Source organism: Scatophagus argus, chromosome 19, assembly GCF_020382885.2.
Source record: "Scatophagus argus isolate fScaArg1 chromosome 19, fScaArg1.pri, whole genome shotgun sequence".
NCBI classification, from domain to species: domain Eukaryota; kingdom Metazoa; phylum Chordata; class Actinopteri; family Scatophagidae; genus Scatophagus; species Scatophagus argus.
Genome location: NC_058511.1, coordinates 10,885,128 through 10,900,106, shown reverse-complemented (window position 1 = coordinate 10,900,106; position 14,979 = coordinate 10,885,128). Strand labels below are relative to the sequence as shown.

Sequence of the window (14,979 nt, the reverse complement as noted above, 5' to 3'; positions counted from 1 at the left end):
TAACTGCTGCTGATCAATATGCTAACCTTCAGGTGCAGCTCAAAATGAGTGTGATGAGGAATGCAGAGTGGGTTGTCTCATTCTGGGAAAACCCATCTTCACAGGACGTGCTGGCGTGCACTAAACCGAACTTGATCACCAGGGTGAAGATGCTCTTTACAGCCACATGGAGAGAAAATTAGGATTATTTCCAGAGTGAACTGTGGAGGTGGGAATAAGTGACACCGGATGAGAAGGCATCTCATTTAAGCCATGTGGCATGTTGTTTTCAAAGTAAGGTCAGAGAGTTTCAGTTCAGATTTCACTCTTAGTATCAGTGTGTGAGTAATTTAGCCTGTGGCACAAATGTTCTCATGAGTTAGATTACAGCACAATCACGACTTAGAAAAATCCATTTGTCTGACGAGGAGCAAAGGCAGCTGTCAAACACAAATAGGCTAGCAGTCAAGCTCTTTTCCTGGCGCACAAAGGCACTGAAACGTCGACTGAAAACTTTCAAAGTCAGGATGAAATGATCCGACCCATTCCACCGAGTCTCGCACTGTGTGCTGTTTTACATTTTTTTTCAGCCGCTGGCACAGCAGCCGTCATGCGTTACTTTTTTTTCCATTAAATGCCAGCCACTGCGTCTGTCTGCACCAAAAACAACTCGCTGCTCAGAAGCTTCGAGCGAACAAGCCCAAATGAAGTAGATGAGCTTCGCGCAGCCGTGTCATATTTTACTATTATAACGTAGCCGCTACATGTCACGGATTACGCGCAGACGAGACGTGTGGGCCTACACCTGAGTGTCTCCGTGGCCCCCCAGACGCATCAGTTTTTATGGCTAAAAAAAAAAAAAGCGGATTTGGGGACCAAAGATGTCGAGCGTCGCAGAGGAAGCGATGACATCATGTCTGTTGGGGGAAGATGTAGTTTTGTGAGCCGTGAAAACAGATGCTCGTCTGGCCTCTAGTTGAGTTGGAGTATTTGATGCGGGGGGGGTGAATCGAGGCGACTGTGTGCGGTGTGATGCACTGTGATTTGAACGGCGCGCCTGACACACACACACACACACACACACACACACACACACATTAGCTTTCACCTACTACCTGTCCGTCTTTGAACAAATAGCCCTCTTCCCTCCCCACACAAGCGCAATGGCGCACTGTGATGAAATAATCACAGCGGTGCGATTGATGCATCCGTAGCAGTTTGTTCTGGACACATTTGGCTGACAGCATGGGAATTGTCTAAAAACGTGTAAAATGTAAGTAGATTTGTTGAAAATGCAAATACAGGCATGTGTAACACCAGATAGTGGAGACGATGGGGCGAGCGTGAAGGCATCACCACGGTGCTGATTTTCACCCCAGTCATGTACACAACATCGGGTTATACCAGGTGACAGTCAAGAGGAGGTTAGAAGGCTGAAGTGAATGGATAGAGTGAGAGGAGCCACACCGGCGGGAGGGGGTTAACTGATTCCTTTAAAAGCAAAACTTTAGATTTGTCTTACCTCCACACTTGTCCCAACTGAAAGATGTGTATGATGGTCTGCCAGACCCAAACAGACAGGCGACAACACCTGTCTCTTTGCAGACCGGCTGTAGCTCTTCGACTACTCAGCCCCTCCACGGAGCCCAGTCCGCCCCCAGTGTAATCCTGCACAAACCACCTGAAGCTCAAGATCTGGACCAGAACCGAGGGCACCAGCACAAAGAACAGGGTCAGGCCTGACCACAGGAAGTCCTGTTTGTGGTAATAGTGGATGGCCAGCCACAAATCGGTCCCCACGTCCCAGAAAAACACGAGCAGTGCCAGGATGATCCACAGGCAGTCCAGCCAGAGGCGCTCCTCCTGCGGTGGCCGCGCCGCATCTCTCCCCTTTTCCTTCCCTTTCCCCTTCCCCCGGAGGTAATGCAGGCAGGCGCTCCGGCAGCCCCAGTAGCACGACGAGGTGTTGCAGCAGTGGCAGATGTGGAATGAGCTGCCGTTCCGAGTGTCGTCCTCTCCAGTCCCCACCACCTCGTCCAGGTTGTGCAGCTGGGCGAAACCGGTGACGACCCCGCGACCATCGGATTTCGCTGCCATCTTTCCCTCTGATGTTCCCACCTCCTCCGGCTTCCGGGGTTCGTGACGACACTTCCCTGACACCTGTTTTGCACCCCAAATATTGGAGCCATCTAAAAGCGGGGTGTCAGCGCGTCGCCGTCGCTCACAGTGTCCCCAGATAGCGCGCTGGTGGCGCCATGGACGCAGCACATCTTTTCTTGCTTTCCCTCCACTGCAGATCTATTCCCACCTGGTAACAGCAATCTAATTTACAAGTCCAAACTATTTAATGTGTTACTCAACTGTGGGCAAACAATTCTTTTTACCTGTGCATTAATCTCATTCCCCGCTGTGTTCAGTTGTTTTCTCCTCTCTCCTCCAGCTGCAAGCTGAGTGCCATGAGCAGACCGTCCCTCCACTGTCCCACGCCGACGTAATTCATCCCCCCAACATCTCTCTCCCTCCCTCTCTCTCTCTCTCTCCCTCTCTCTCTTTCTCTCTCCCTCTCACACACACACAGACATACACCGTCTCTCCCTCTCAACTTGGTTGCCATCTAGTGTCTCGTTTGAAGCCCCCCGATATGCTGGAGTGGACTGCATGATGTAATGCAACATGCCTCACCACCACCAACGGCAGTTTTTTCCTCTTGTTTTTGAACATTTGAATCAGTCACGGTGACACAGCGCGGGGTCATGTTTTGTAGGAGAGAGGCGGAACAAAAATAAAAACTCTTCTACTGACTAAGACATCGCTTTCAAGACTTTGTGCTTACTTTTCTGCGCTTTTTAGTTTTTGTATGTTCTGTTACAAGCAAATTCTTACACTTAACACTTGGTGGCTTCTGGTGTAAGATATGCTTTATCTATCTGAACATACAGGCCTCTAGAATGGTTGCTAAGAGGCTTGTTGGATTTTCTCTGCAGCATTTCTTTTCCGAGTGGCAGTCAAAAGGTTAAGCATTTGCTGAAAAGTGACGCTTTTACCCCCTCTGGTAGCATGTGCGAGCAAAGAGCCGCAGGCGCAGCAACACTGTGATTAGACTGTGCCCGTAGAGCTGCCACGCTGGGTCATATCCAGTTGTGAGATTGATTGGATCATGTCCGTCTCACCGCCGCTGCCTGTTCGGATGCCGGATTTCACGGGAGCTGTCCAGTGCTGAAGTAGCGCTGAAACCGCCACATCTCTCTCTCTCTCTCTCTCTCTCTCCTTTCCTCTCTCCGCGTCTCGGAGCACCCTCACTGACAAATGCATTCCGTAAACCCAAACCTGGTTCTGCTCTTAACCCCAAAATACAAGCGTAAGCCCCGTGAAGAAGTAAGCACTGGACATTTCATTCAAGTTAAAAGCAGTGGCCAAAGGTGCAATCTCTTTTATCTTTAACTGTTCGTGCATTAAACCAAACACAATTTCTATTTCATCCTCATTATGACAGATGTACTAAACAACACACAATTCTACTTCATAACTCCAGTATCACAAGCCTTCCCCTCCTTTTCACTTCTGAATTTCATTAAACTAATGTTGGAAATCTAGACTAGGCTATTAATCATAAAGAAAATCCTCACTGCTGGTTGTGATCGTGTTCTTACTGTTCTCCTGAGTGGAGCATCATCAGATCGCAGTGACATGAAGTCCAACCCAAACACCAACTAAAGACTGTAACTAAAATCTTTTCACCTCTAATTAAACTGCTATACATGAATAAAAAGCACCTCGCAGGCTGCCACTGTTCACAGCCTGGATCAAAAATTGGAAATTTAGGCATTTCATTTGGTTGTATGTTTATATACAGCTATTTAAATAGATACTATAAGTGTGTTTGTAGTCATCTAAGAAGAACTCAAGAATTTGTCTTATATATGATCCTCACAGAATGACCCTACAATGAAATCACATTTTAAAGATTTCTTCCAGGTGTGTTTTCAGACATAAAACTTGGCTTTGAAAGCTAATTTTTAATAAGTCACCAAACATTTTAATCAAAATGATTGATGACCTATACTTGAATTTTTTTTTAATAATACAAAGAAAATCTTTATCTTGTTTTTCCTTGGAACAAATAATACATAAATTCAAATTCATTTCAGATGTTTAACTGCAAAGCACAAGATGTCCCTGACTTCACTGAAATGTCCATTTTGTGTGTGTGTGTGTGTGTGCGTATTTGTGCAATTCATTTGTGAAAACGATGTTCTAGCATTAAATTCTGCACATCCATCATCATATTATCAGCATATCCACTGCTGCTGATTGTGTGACTGCTGACAAATCACACTGGAGCAAAATATTAACATGTTACAGAGAAGCTTTTCTGTCTTTGTTCTGCTGGGTTAAGAGATACTGTCGCACCAGTGAGATGGAGCACAGAGTTATGATAATTCATTATTTCTGATTGGATTCACTGGACCTGGTCTTCTCTGGTTTCATGACAAAACACCCATATGTATTCCCCCAGTCATTATACCTTGCAGTACATAAAAACAGCACTCTTTGTGTGTACTTTGTATGATCACAACAGGTCTAGTCCAAGTACACACATCACAGAGATGCCTATAATCTACAAAGATGTATAAGATTAGATGGTTTAACACTTTTCATGATGAAATGTTAAACCTTCTATTGAGGTTAGTAAGCAGTGGGAGTTGAAAGTGTATTAGAAGTGCAGGAAAAGTCGTGATGATGCTGCATGAGAAGAATCAGGGTGCAGCCATTTGTCCGGGCCAAGATAACTGGGATTAAAATTCTTTAGACATGACTGAATGCACACAAGAGAACATGGCTGTGTGCCAGGCACATCATGAAACCTGTTTCACCCAAAGAGCCTTTGTTTTCTCTTCTTCCTCGGGGCTGATAGGCTTCCATAATGTTTTTTGAGCAGCGCACTGGATGCACACTCAGCTCTAATGTCCACAGGAGATGGCAGGCAGTTTAATGCAACTCAGGTCTATAGGAATAAAAACAACCAAATCACAAGACATCGATTCAAATTTTATAGAAATTTTTTAAAAAATCAAAAAAACAAAAAACTGGTTATCACAAAAGTTTGATGCCTTTATAGGGCATCAAACAGGCATTAGTCATTTTTCAGCTAAACAAGAACAAATAACAGGCCTGACATTAGTGTGTGTGAGCCAGAGCGAGTGGGTGAATATTAAAGAGCACGAGGCAGCAGTTGCATGAAAATCTCAGTGGCCTCTAGAGCAAGAGATCAAGATGAAGACTGGTTAGGAGGGTGGAGGCTAAATAAATCAGTTTGTGTGTGTGTGTGTGTGTGTGTGTGTGTTTTCATGTGAGTGATATTTCTACCCAGGGACAGGGACACTGCAGAGGGACAGACTGCTGATGCTTTCCAGCCAGCTGTACTTCACATGTAATTCCAGCATCGGGTGTGTGACATGCTCAGGTGGAGCAAAACAGTCATGCATTATGGGCAATGTCCCGTTTTGTAATTGATACAAGCAGCAATTAAAAAAACAATCAACACAACGCAGTTTTTTTCAATTGTGTGAATATTCTGCTTTACCCGGTGTTGAGGTCATCATGCCCTAAAACGTCTGACCGCAACACAAGGAATGTAACATAACAAAAACAAAAAGTGTGCCCATTTTCATGTTGGTGGATTTTATAGTGAAACAGGAAACAAACTGACTAGTGTTTTTAATTCTGGAGAAAAAAAGTTTTAAATAGAGGCAGTTTGCAGGATACCCAAACAGAAACATAAATATACATAAAACATTCATCAGGTTACATGATTTACAGAAAATACCAAATTTATAGCGAAGCAAGACAAGCTTTAAAACTGTCACAATAATGATACACTGTTTGTATTTTGAGCTATGAGTAAAAATATTGCAAGCTATTAGTAAAGTACTATTCTTTTGACTATCTATCGACAGCTGAAAAAGACTACAGGCACTTTTTCACATTTTTTCCCTTTGTGAGGTGGAGTGAGGTGGCTGTAGTTGTAACACAATGAATGTCTCGATGCAAAATTCTATATGACACAGACGTGACTTGGCAAACCTGCTCAACAAGAAGTTACATTTACAAAGAAGAAGAAGAAGAATTATCAGTATGGTAGCCAATAGAGCTACATTCAAACAAAAAACTAATTTATGGACAAGTTTCTTGCTCTGCTATGTATTTCATAAGCGTGATAAGATGTAAAATAGACTCTCCCAACTTTCTCACAGAGCTTACACAACATATTTTGGTTTAGACTCTGCACCCACGTTTAAGTCATGATTATCTGTCGTGACAGACTGCTCTGATTCACTGGACATGCCCAAAATAACAAGACAACATCACGTATCAGAACAAACAGCAAACAGAAGGTTGGATGAGACATTGTCTTTACCAAAAACTGAATAAAAAGCTTGAGTGAGTAATGGTGTAGGTGTGAGTACAGGCTGTCAGTCCCTAAAATTTAAGCGGGAGATGTGCCAAAATGCTCAGATCTCGTCAATAAATGTCAAAATCTGATCTGTGTGACGCAAGTGAGTCTTCAGCTCGCTCAAGACGGACTGATCACAGTTTGACAGTTACTGGTTGTAGTTATTTATCCAGCTCGATCATTCTTCTTTTAATGAAAAATGTAGCTTGCTGTTTGACATATTCATTAATATTTTTCCCCAGATTCCTCCGAGGCACACTGAGCAAAGTGTGTTTCATCAACTGTTATATCTCTTTAAACATTCAGCTCCTGCCATAAAAGTTAACATTTTATTAGCGAACCTTTTGTAGCAGATGTTAAAGTAAATCATCTGCTCCTGCACCAACACATTTGTCTAAGCATCCTGTTAAATAAAACATAGAGCCTTGGTTACTCTATTGTATCCTGGGTAGTGCTGTGAAGTGAATATTTGCTTTGAAAGCTATTTTCTAAGCCCATCTTCTTTTTACAAAAGCCATAGCAAAGCATCTTTTCCTCAGAGGAAGGGCAGTTATTTGGTTTGTAAAGCAACGCTGGGTTTCACATTCGATTGAGCCCTGGCATCTGGACATGCATTCTCTATGATGTGGACTGGAAAGGCCCAGAGCAAACCATCTATTGTGAAGCCCAGACAGGCTGCAAAGGAAGCAAATACTGCACTGAGAAGCAATAGATCACAAACACACACACACACGTACAGGCACAAAGCTGAAACCATGAAATGACTTAAATCATTATCAGAATAGTTAGCTAACAGATTAGTCAGTTAGTCCACCAACTGATTCAGTTGTACTTGTACAATTTCATGTTTTGTATACAAAATTCTTAACATTAAGTTATTGGTAACTAAAGTTGTCAAGTCACTGCCATGGAGGTAAAACTACTCTGAGCTGTAATGGACAAGTGTAATCTGATGTGAGAGGAAAACACTCAAGTAAAGTGCATGTACCTCACATTTGTACCTAAGTTCAGTGCTTGCATTCCACCACAGCCTGTGGTCATTTTTAACCTGCGAGTCCCCTCCTACCCTCTCTTGTGTGTGTCGGGAAACTGGTCTGTGAGCCCTACCTGCTCCTCAGAAAATTCTCCTCTCCTTCCGGGATTGTGCTGCTCCTTTGCCTGGAGTCTCCAACTTTCATGCCACACCACGCACTGTTTGACCAAGCTGCCCATACTGTGAGGGATTCCATCCATTGATCTCCCCATTAACCCGACTGCGCCAACCTGACACCGTCTTCATGGAGCAATGTGAAGAACTGACGCTGGACTTTTAAACCGGAGTCACACCTGGACTGTTAAAACTCTTTGCTCGTTTTACTATAATTGCTATTTTTTCATATGGCTCCTATTTTATCATCAGCCATTAAAGGAGACATGAGTGTGAAGTTTCGCCTCTGCCCTCTGTTGTGTTAAATTGCCTGAGTAGCCTTCTTGCTCCTAGTGCACCAGGTTCATGAACCTGACTTATAGCTGCCTACCAGGTAGGCACTCAACGAAAAGTTCTTAAATAACCTCATCCGCTGAAGAGTCTGTGTTTGAGTCTGGAGCCTCTTTACTCACCTTAGAGTTTGTTGTCAAAATAACATATACTTTCTGTTACGCAGCCAATGCAATGAAATATTTCTCAGTGTACCTTACAGGGCATTCTTATTGACCTTTTGATCTGTGCAGTTCAGACCAATACCTTAACACCACAAGTGTCTCAAAAAATCTTTCAGTGTCACCACCTAGTGTCCCTTTTGATATTGTTATGTTTTTTATACAGCAGGAAAAGAATAGTAGATGATGCATGAGTCTCAAAAAAATAAAATCAGCTCCCAAAATAGAACAGGAAATATGAGCCACAGAGGAAATGTACAGGTTTCCACCTCATAATAAAAAGTAAATGAATATGTACGTGATCTCGATATTGCATAATTATTCAGGAGTTACAGTGGAATCCCTTGTACTGATGGTGTACTGGTACAGTATGTAATAGGGAGCAAGATGTGAAGTTAAGGAGTAAGGGGGTAACATTTCAGGATCTTATAAAGAATGCATGTGTAGTTTAGTTTGTTGTTTTTGTGTTGTTTTTGTCAGATTTCAAAGCAGTAATTAGTTCTCACATGAATGCAGTGGTGTGAAGGTGTGGAGTATAAAGGAGCAGAAAACTGACAATCTTGAGTAAAGTACCTCAAAATTATGCATAAATGTAAAAAATTTCTGCTGTGATGAGTATTTTGTCCAACACTGTTTGAATGTGTTGACTTGAGGATAAGCAGCACATATCAAGATGGCAGCTAATGTGCCCAAACCTTTCCCTTTGGAGGACCAAACCTGAAGGTTAGTGGTAGCCAGCTGGTCAAAAGCAAACACTTGTTGTACTGTATTGTTAAGATGCTAAGATAAAATACTAGTAGCACTTGGTTCCCAAGAACAAAACAGACAGCGTTAGCTCCTCTCCCATTTCTGGGCATAAGTTTCTGATGGTAAAAAAAAGAATTCATTTCCATTCATTTAATACTCAGGGCTAACTCCATATATCATATGGTATTAAGTACCAAAACTGTGTGGAAACAAGGCATGAGAGTTTGTGGGTCAAACAGGACCTGTGTTTGAATTCATCACCTCCAGTGTATCTATGTAGTAAAATTCAGTGCTTCCAGCATGAAGGGAGAAAAATTAGTAAATAGTTAATGTTATCTAACTTTTTATGCATCATGGAAAAACCTAAGATAAATTTATCTCTGTGATTTCACGGCTAACCTGTCCGGTCCTGGTTGAAACAGACCCTGGAGCATTTGATTCCACTTTCACCACAGAATTGTATAATACCTGTATATACCTGCACACAAACACCTTCATATTTATTTTTATATTCTTGATATATTCTTACTTCTATTAATTCTTTGGCCTGTAGATTTTTTATCTTGGAGCAGCTATTACAAACCCAATTTCCCCTGTGGGGATCAATAAAGCATTCTCATTTTCATTCTGATTCTGACTGAAAAGGTGAGTCTGCAGTCAAATGTTACAAAGCTTTTAATCAGTTATTTATAAAGGTTTTTGTCAACAACAAAGGCCATGAATATATACAGATATATCAGATATCTTGAAGTGCTGCATAGATTTCTGGGTACATTCACCTGCTGTGGAAACTTGATTAGATTAGCTACTCTGACAGAAATTATCACTTAAATTGTAATTGTAATTGTAAACTGTAATTTCTGCACATTTCTGCATTTAAAATTTTATTTTCTGTTTTTGCCACCTTTCACATGTTTCACTGTGGTTATGTGACAGCTAACCACAGCATATTCATATTCAAAACATGAAATCTTGAATATTTCATTAAGAACAGCAATATTTCATCTATTATCCATTCCAGCTTATTCTAATATAGATAATGGATGTCCGACTCGGCTTTACTGTTCATTTTCTTCTTTCTTCTACACCCTCTGTGCTGTCCTCAGGATCCTCTCCAGTGGGCGTCGATCTTTGTCGGAAATGATGTTCCTCCACAGATCGCTAAAGTCCCTGTGAAGGGACAGTGCCTGGAGGATGGCATGTCCATGAGGCCTGTAGAGAGAGATACAATCACGATTGAACAAAGACTGAACAAAGAAAACTTCTCACAGGAGATACAAATGAGCAGACATCAGATCACACAGTTCTGAGCTCTATAACTCACCTAACTTCAGCAGAACTGTCCATAGACATCTTACTGACAGCGATAAGGAAGCGCTGGGTGAAGTTCTTTCCTGCTCCCAAGACAGCATCCACTCCCAGTCTGTTAACCAGCAGGTGGAGGAGGTGAGCTGTGCTGGCCCTCACTGCGGCGAACAGGTGGCTGTGAAAGAACAAACACAAATAAATTCACAAATACACAAATAAAACTCTTTGTTCTGAAAGCTGCTACTACAGTTATTCATAGTTTCTGATCCTCTGCTGGGGTCTTACCTCAATCCTGTATTCAGCAGAGTGGTCAGTATTCGGCCTGGGTTGCAGTTCTCCACCAGGGCCTCCAGGGCCTTGCTGGCCTGCTGCTGCAGGAAGACGTTTGCATTTGCTTGTGCGATCCTCAGCAGCAGAGCGCGGCCTGTCCTCTCCACCTGAGTGTCCATATCCTCCCCCAAGTAGACGTACAGATAAGCCATGGTGTCCATCGCTGCGCAGGTCACCGCCGAGCGTAGGTTTTTAACCTTGAGAATGAGAACAGATGTCAACAGTTAGCGGTCATACGTCTACAAAAAAGGACAGCATAAAACACAGACAGACAAACAGGAAAACGTTTTTCGTACCTCCTCTATCACAGCCAGACACACTTCATGAAGTTTGACCATCAGTATGTCTGGATGGTTCTGCGCCAGAGCTTGGACAATTTTCAGGCCATCTATCTTCTTCTCCCTGTGTTGAGGTGACACAGTTAATTTAATGTAGACATAAATATTATGATGATTAAATATAAAAAAAAACAGCTATTGTTAATTCAGACAACTGATAAAAAGGATCTATATTAAATTAATATTAATTAGTTATTAATATTAAAGCTAACGACATAGCTTAAACATTGTTAGAGCACAGATTATTGGCACTGCAGGTATCTGCATTCAGGAAAACTTTTTTTCTCTACAGCGTGGCATGGAGTCTTACCAGTCTTTTGAGCTGAGCAGGTTGAAACAGCTAGACAGAGCTTCTTCTGGCTTAGACAGCGGCTGCAGCTGTGCAAGTGTCCTGTCAGCTGTCTGCAGGTTGAGCGTGTCGTCTCTCTTCTTGCCTGCTTTGACAGTCTTTGCAGGCTTCTGTATAGTCCCACAGCGAGTTTCTGTGTTTTTGGGTGGGACAGGCCTTGGGGGAGGAGCTGGAGTGACAGTTGTCACTGCACCATTCCTTTTTGGTTTAGGTCCAACTGGAGGTCGAGGTATATTGACGACTGAGTTTTTCCCAAGCTTCTCCAGTCCTTTCTGGATTTCCTCCACCTGACCTTTAGCTGTCTGGAGTCTGTATCCACCAATTACTTTTTCTGTTCAGATAAAGATCCAAATATTCATCAGTCACACTGCTACATGTTTACTGTGTTCACATTCATCTATTCTGTGTGCACCCTTTAACATATCTGTACTTTGCTTACTGAGGGCTAAGGTGAACAAAACAAAGCATTTTAAACAATACCAATAATAGAAACCATCATCAGATTGTCTGTATATATACTTACTTTCTTCACTGTGGTGCATCCACATCACAGGCAGACCAGGGACTCTTCTCCTGGGTCTGGGAGCTGCTGGAGGAGGAGGAGCAACAGGTGTATGAGGAGGTGACACCTCAACAGGAGTTGTAATCAGTGGGATGCTTCTCAGATCACTGGGAGTGTGAGTATCCACATCCTCTGTCTCATCCTGATGAGTCTGGTGTCTTTGGGTTGTGGATGTCCAGCCGTTGCTGGGCCCTTCGTAACGAGGAGGTAGATTTGGAAGAGCCCTGATCCTCCGTCTTGCGACAGATGAAACAGGCCTTTCTCTGGGACCCACTGGGGGCTGAGGTGCAGGGAGGGGGTCCTGCTGGGCAGAGCGTCCCAGTCTCTCCAGCACGGCGTCAATGCGCCTCCTGTCTGCAGCACACAGCGTCTCTATTTGACGGACCAAAGTCTCCATCCGATCTTGCTGTACTTCTTGGATCCTGGACTCATTGCTGTAGACACCAGGATTCCTTGTCTGTAATTAAAACAAAATTAATTTCAACAGTGACGCCACTTGAGTTGAATAACAATACAGTAATTTGTTTGTGTTTTGTCTTTGTTTTCACAACAGTTTCAGCATGCCAAACTGACTAAAGTCTTACCAAATGTAGCAAGTTCAAAATACTGAATTGCATGCTCAGTTATCAGAATAAGGGAAAAGTTGCACACAATATGGGGATTTGAGGTCAAACCTGTTTTGAAAACTGAGTCAGAGCAAATGCTAAATGCTCTGATTTTGCTTGGGCCAGTAATTAAACACTTAAATCAGTCAAGCAATCAAATTTTCTACATACGTATCTGAAAAATATTCAGACATAAACGGCATAAAGCTTAGAAAATAAAACTGTTGTACTTACATTATTGACAGTATCAGCGGTCATCTTGAATAGATGGAAGTTCTTTGAAGCCATATCTTTCACTGAAGTTTCACCAAGTTTCACCAACTACTAACTCAAACCAACTCTGTCTTTGCACAAAAACAGAATGGTGTGTGTGTGCCCGGAGCTGCTTAAATCTTCTAGGTGTGACATCACATGTGGAACGTTCTATGTGAGCTCAGAGACACTAGAACTCTGAAACATTCCGGGTTCTATTTGTCCATAACAGGAAAATGGTGCATAAGGTACATAATTTAAATTAGATACACAAATCTCCACTGTAGTGTGGAGCTGAAAATCATAGTTTTTATTTCAGAAAATGGTTCAGAATCAACGACAGGAATAACACAGATCAAAATTCAGGGTCACCTGCTCACTTCAGACTCTGAAAGCATTATATCTTCCTATAAACTCCTTCACTCTGTCCAAGTGAAACTGCACATCCATTTGTGAAGACATCCAACCTTCTATCTCTTTTTTGTTATCTGATTATCTGGTTATGAGTTTTGGTAATACACATATATTATCCCTTTTCCTGATTTAGAAGATTGCTGTTCTGTAGCTGCACTGAAATAATCACATGACACAACAGTGTCAAGATATCAAGACACCATAATCATGTTTATCCAAATCAAGTCAAATTTTTGATCCAATACTTAAACAGCAGGCTAAGGTTGAGAGAGTGTTTGTGGCTTTTGTCTGTTCTTACTTACTGTATTTTACTCTGCATTACAAGTTACCTGTTGTTTTCCCGATTCTGTTGACTTTTCAGTCCCAAAAGAACAGTTCGTATCTGTTACTCCCTTTGAAAACTCTGAAAACAGTTGTTTCATTTCACTAATTTGGGGTTCGAGGTTCTGAGCTCTGCTGGCCCAAGTGAAGGCTTGAATTAGATTCAAACCTTTCTTTCACCTTGAACTGTGTATATAATGGGCTTGTGTATCAATGGTCATGTTTGACAAAACTTACGGTCCATTAGTAAAGGTTTACTCCGCGTACAAGTTATGGATATAATGAACATGTTAATGTGTTTTGGTCAGTGACTATTTTATCATAACGTTGCATGCAGATGAGACTTTATCTTTCACAGATTTTATTTGTGTGTGTGTGTGTGTGTGTGAGCATGTGTGTGTGATTTCATGCTGAATCTACAATGTTCAAGTGTAGAGCTGTGAAATGGAAAAGTTTTATTGCTGTTGGGGCTGGACACAACAGGGGAGAAACAATCAGCAGCACACCTCTCTGACGCTGCTCTTCAATGTGTGTTCTTGATATGGATAAACAAGGGGAAAGGAAGGAAGCCTCCCCCGTCTCCAGGTTTAACCAAGTTTAGAAACCAGAGCCACACTTCAGCTCCACTCCCACATATCCTCCACTCGCACCAGCTACAGGAATATCATTATTATCCTCATTATCACTTCTACTGAAGTGTGTAATACTACTTGAGCAACAGTATCATCTTATAAATATCCCTTGGTTTCTGGCTTAAATCCTTTGAAGTGAAATTGACATTTTTGAAATAGAAACAAGGCATGTATCACCCAGAACTGCGAAACCTTTGACATTCACAAATACATTTCCATTGAATGTTTGAGTAAAAATATGGGAATGCCTTTGTACAGTTGATGATATGGGAGGATATATAAGCTGAAAATTGAAAGGATTTATGTAGTAATTTGAATGCATATTTTCAAGTCAGTTTTTGATGGGTAACAGACTCAAATCATTCTCTGCATTCATTTGTAAATTATTTTACAAGACACGAAGAGTCACATGCTCCCTGCAATTGTACATTTTGCACGAAACAGCACTGTAAAACAATCTCCTTTTAATAATTCACAATTTTTAATTAACCCACAAAAATGGGTGGCAACTCACAAATACAACTCAGGTTACAAAAAAGTTTGGATGTTGTGCAAGACATAAATAAATTATACTGTTGAAATTTGTTCATTCTTTTTGACATATACATAATTCAAAACAGTAAAGATTAATTTGAATTTGATGCAAGCAACACTTTTCAAACATGTTGAAAAGGGAAACTTTTATGTTTCACAAAGCACCTCAAGTATTTTTTAGAATTAGGATTGTATATTTCCAGTGAAAATATTAAATTATTGGACAATTGATTATATACCAGCTGTGAATTAGAGATATAGATAAAGATTTATGGTCACAAACCCTGGATTTTTTTGCATATTGTATTTTATCGTATTTTTTGAGTTATGTAACCCTTGAGATTGTATTAACCCCATACAACTGAGTCTTTAAACAACTTTCATTTAGCTTTGTTAAATGTTTCATACAGCAAAAGATAAATAGAACATAAATGGATGAGCATAAAATATAATAGCAGTTCCCCACTAAAACAGCTTTCAGTCTTTGTTAGAGATGAAAATCTAAATATTCTTGTT

The 14,979-nt window shown here is 41.5% G+C and overlaps 1 protein-coding gene across 1 annotated transcript; it reads right to left on the bottom strand.

Annotated features, from left to right (window-relative positions):
* Positions 1 to 9,376: 9,376 nt before the first annotated feature.
* LOC124050616 (crescerin-like protein che-12) lies at positions 9,377 to 12,689 on the bottom strand. The gene is made up of 7 exons (XM_046373336.1): positions 12,545 to 12,689; positions 11,667 to 12,162; positions 11,105 to 11,474; positions 10,753 to 10,858; positions 10,412 to 10,653; positions 10,143 to 10,301; positions 9,377 to 10,030 (listed from the first exon to the last, which is right to left on the bottom strand). Exons 1-7 carry the CDS (start codon positions 12,596 to 12,598, stop codon positions 9,901 to 9,903), a joined length of 1,557 nt encoding a protein of 518 aa, XP_046229292.1. The 5' UTR covers positions 12,599 to 12,689; the 3' UTR covers positions 9,377 to 9,900.
* Between the last annotated feature and the right edge of the window lie 2,290 nt (positions 12,690 to 14,979).

Bases quoted from the DNA above. Each gene is read 5' to 3' on its own strand.
- LOC124050616 (XM_046373336.1), bottom strand. From the start codon at position 12,598: ATGGCTTCAAAGAACTTCCATCTATTCAAGATGACCGCTGATACTGTC. The intron at 10,859-11,104 runs GTAAGACTCCAT...ACCTCAACACAG, and splicing joins CTGCTCAGCTCAAAAGACTG to GGAGAAGAAGATAGATGGCC. The intron at 10,302-10,411 runs GTAAGACCCCAG...GTTCTTTCACAG, and splicing joins CTGCTGAATACAGGATTGAG to CCACCTGTTCGCCGCAGTGA.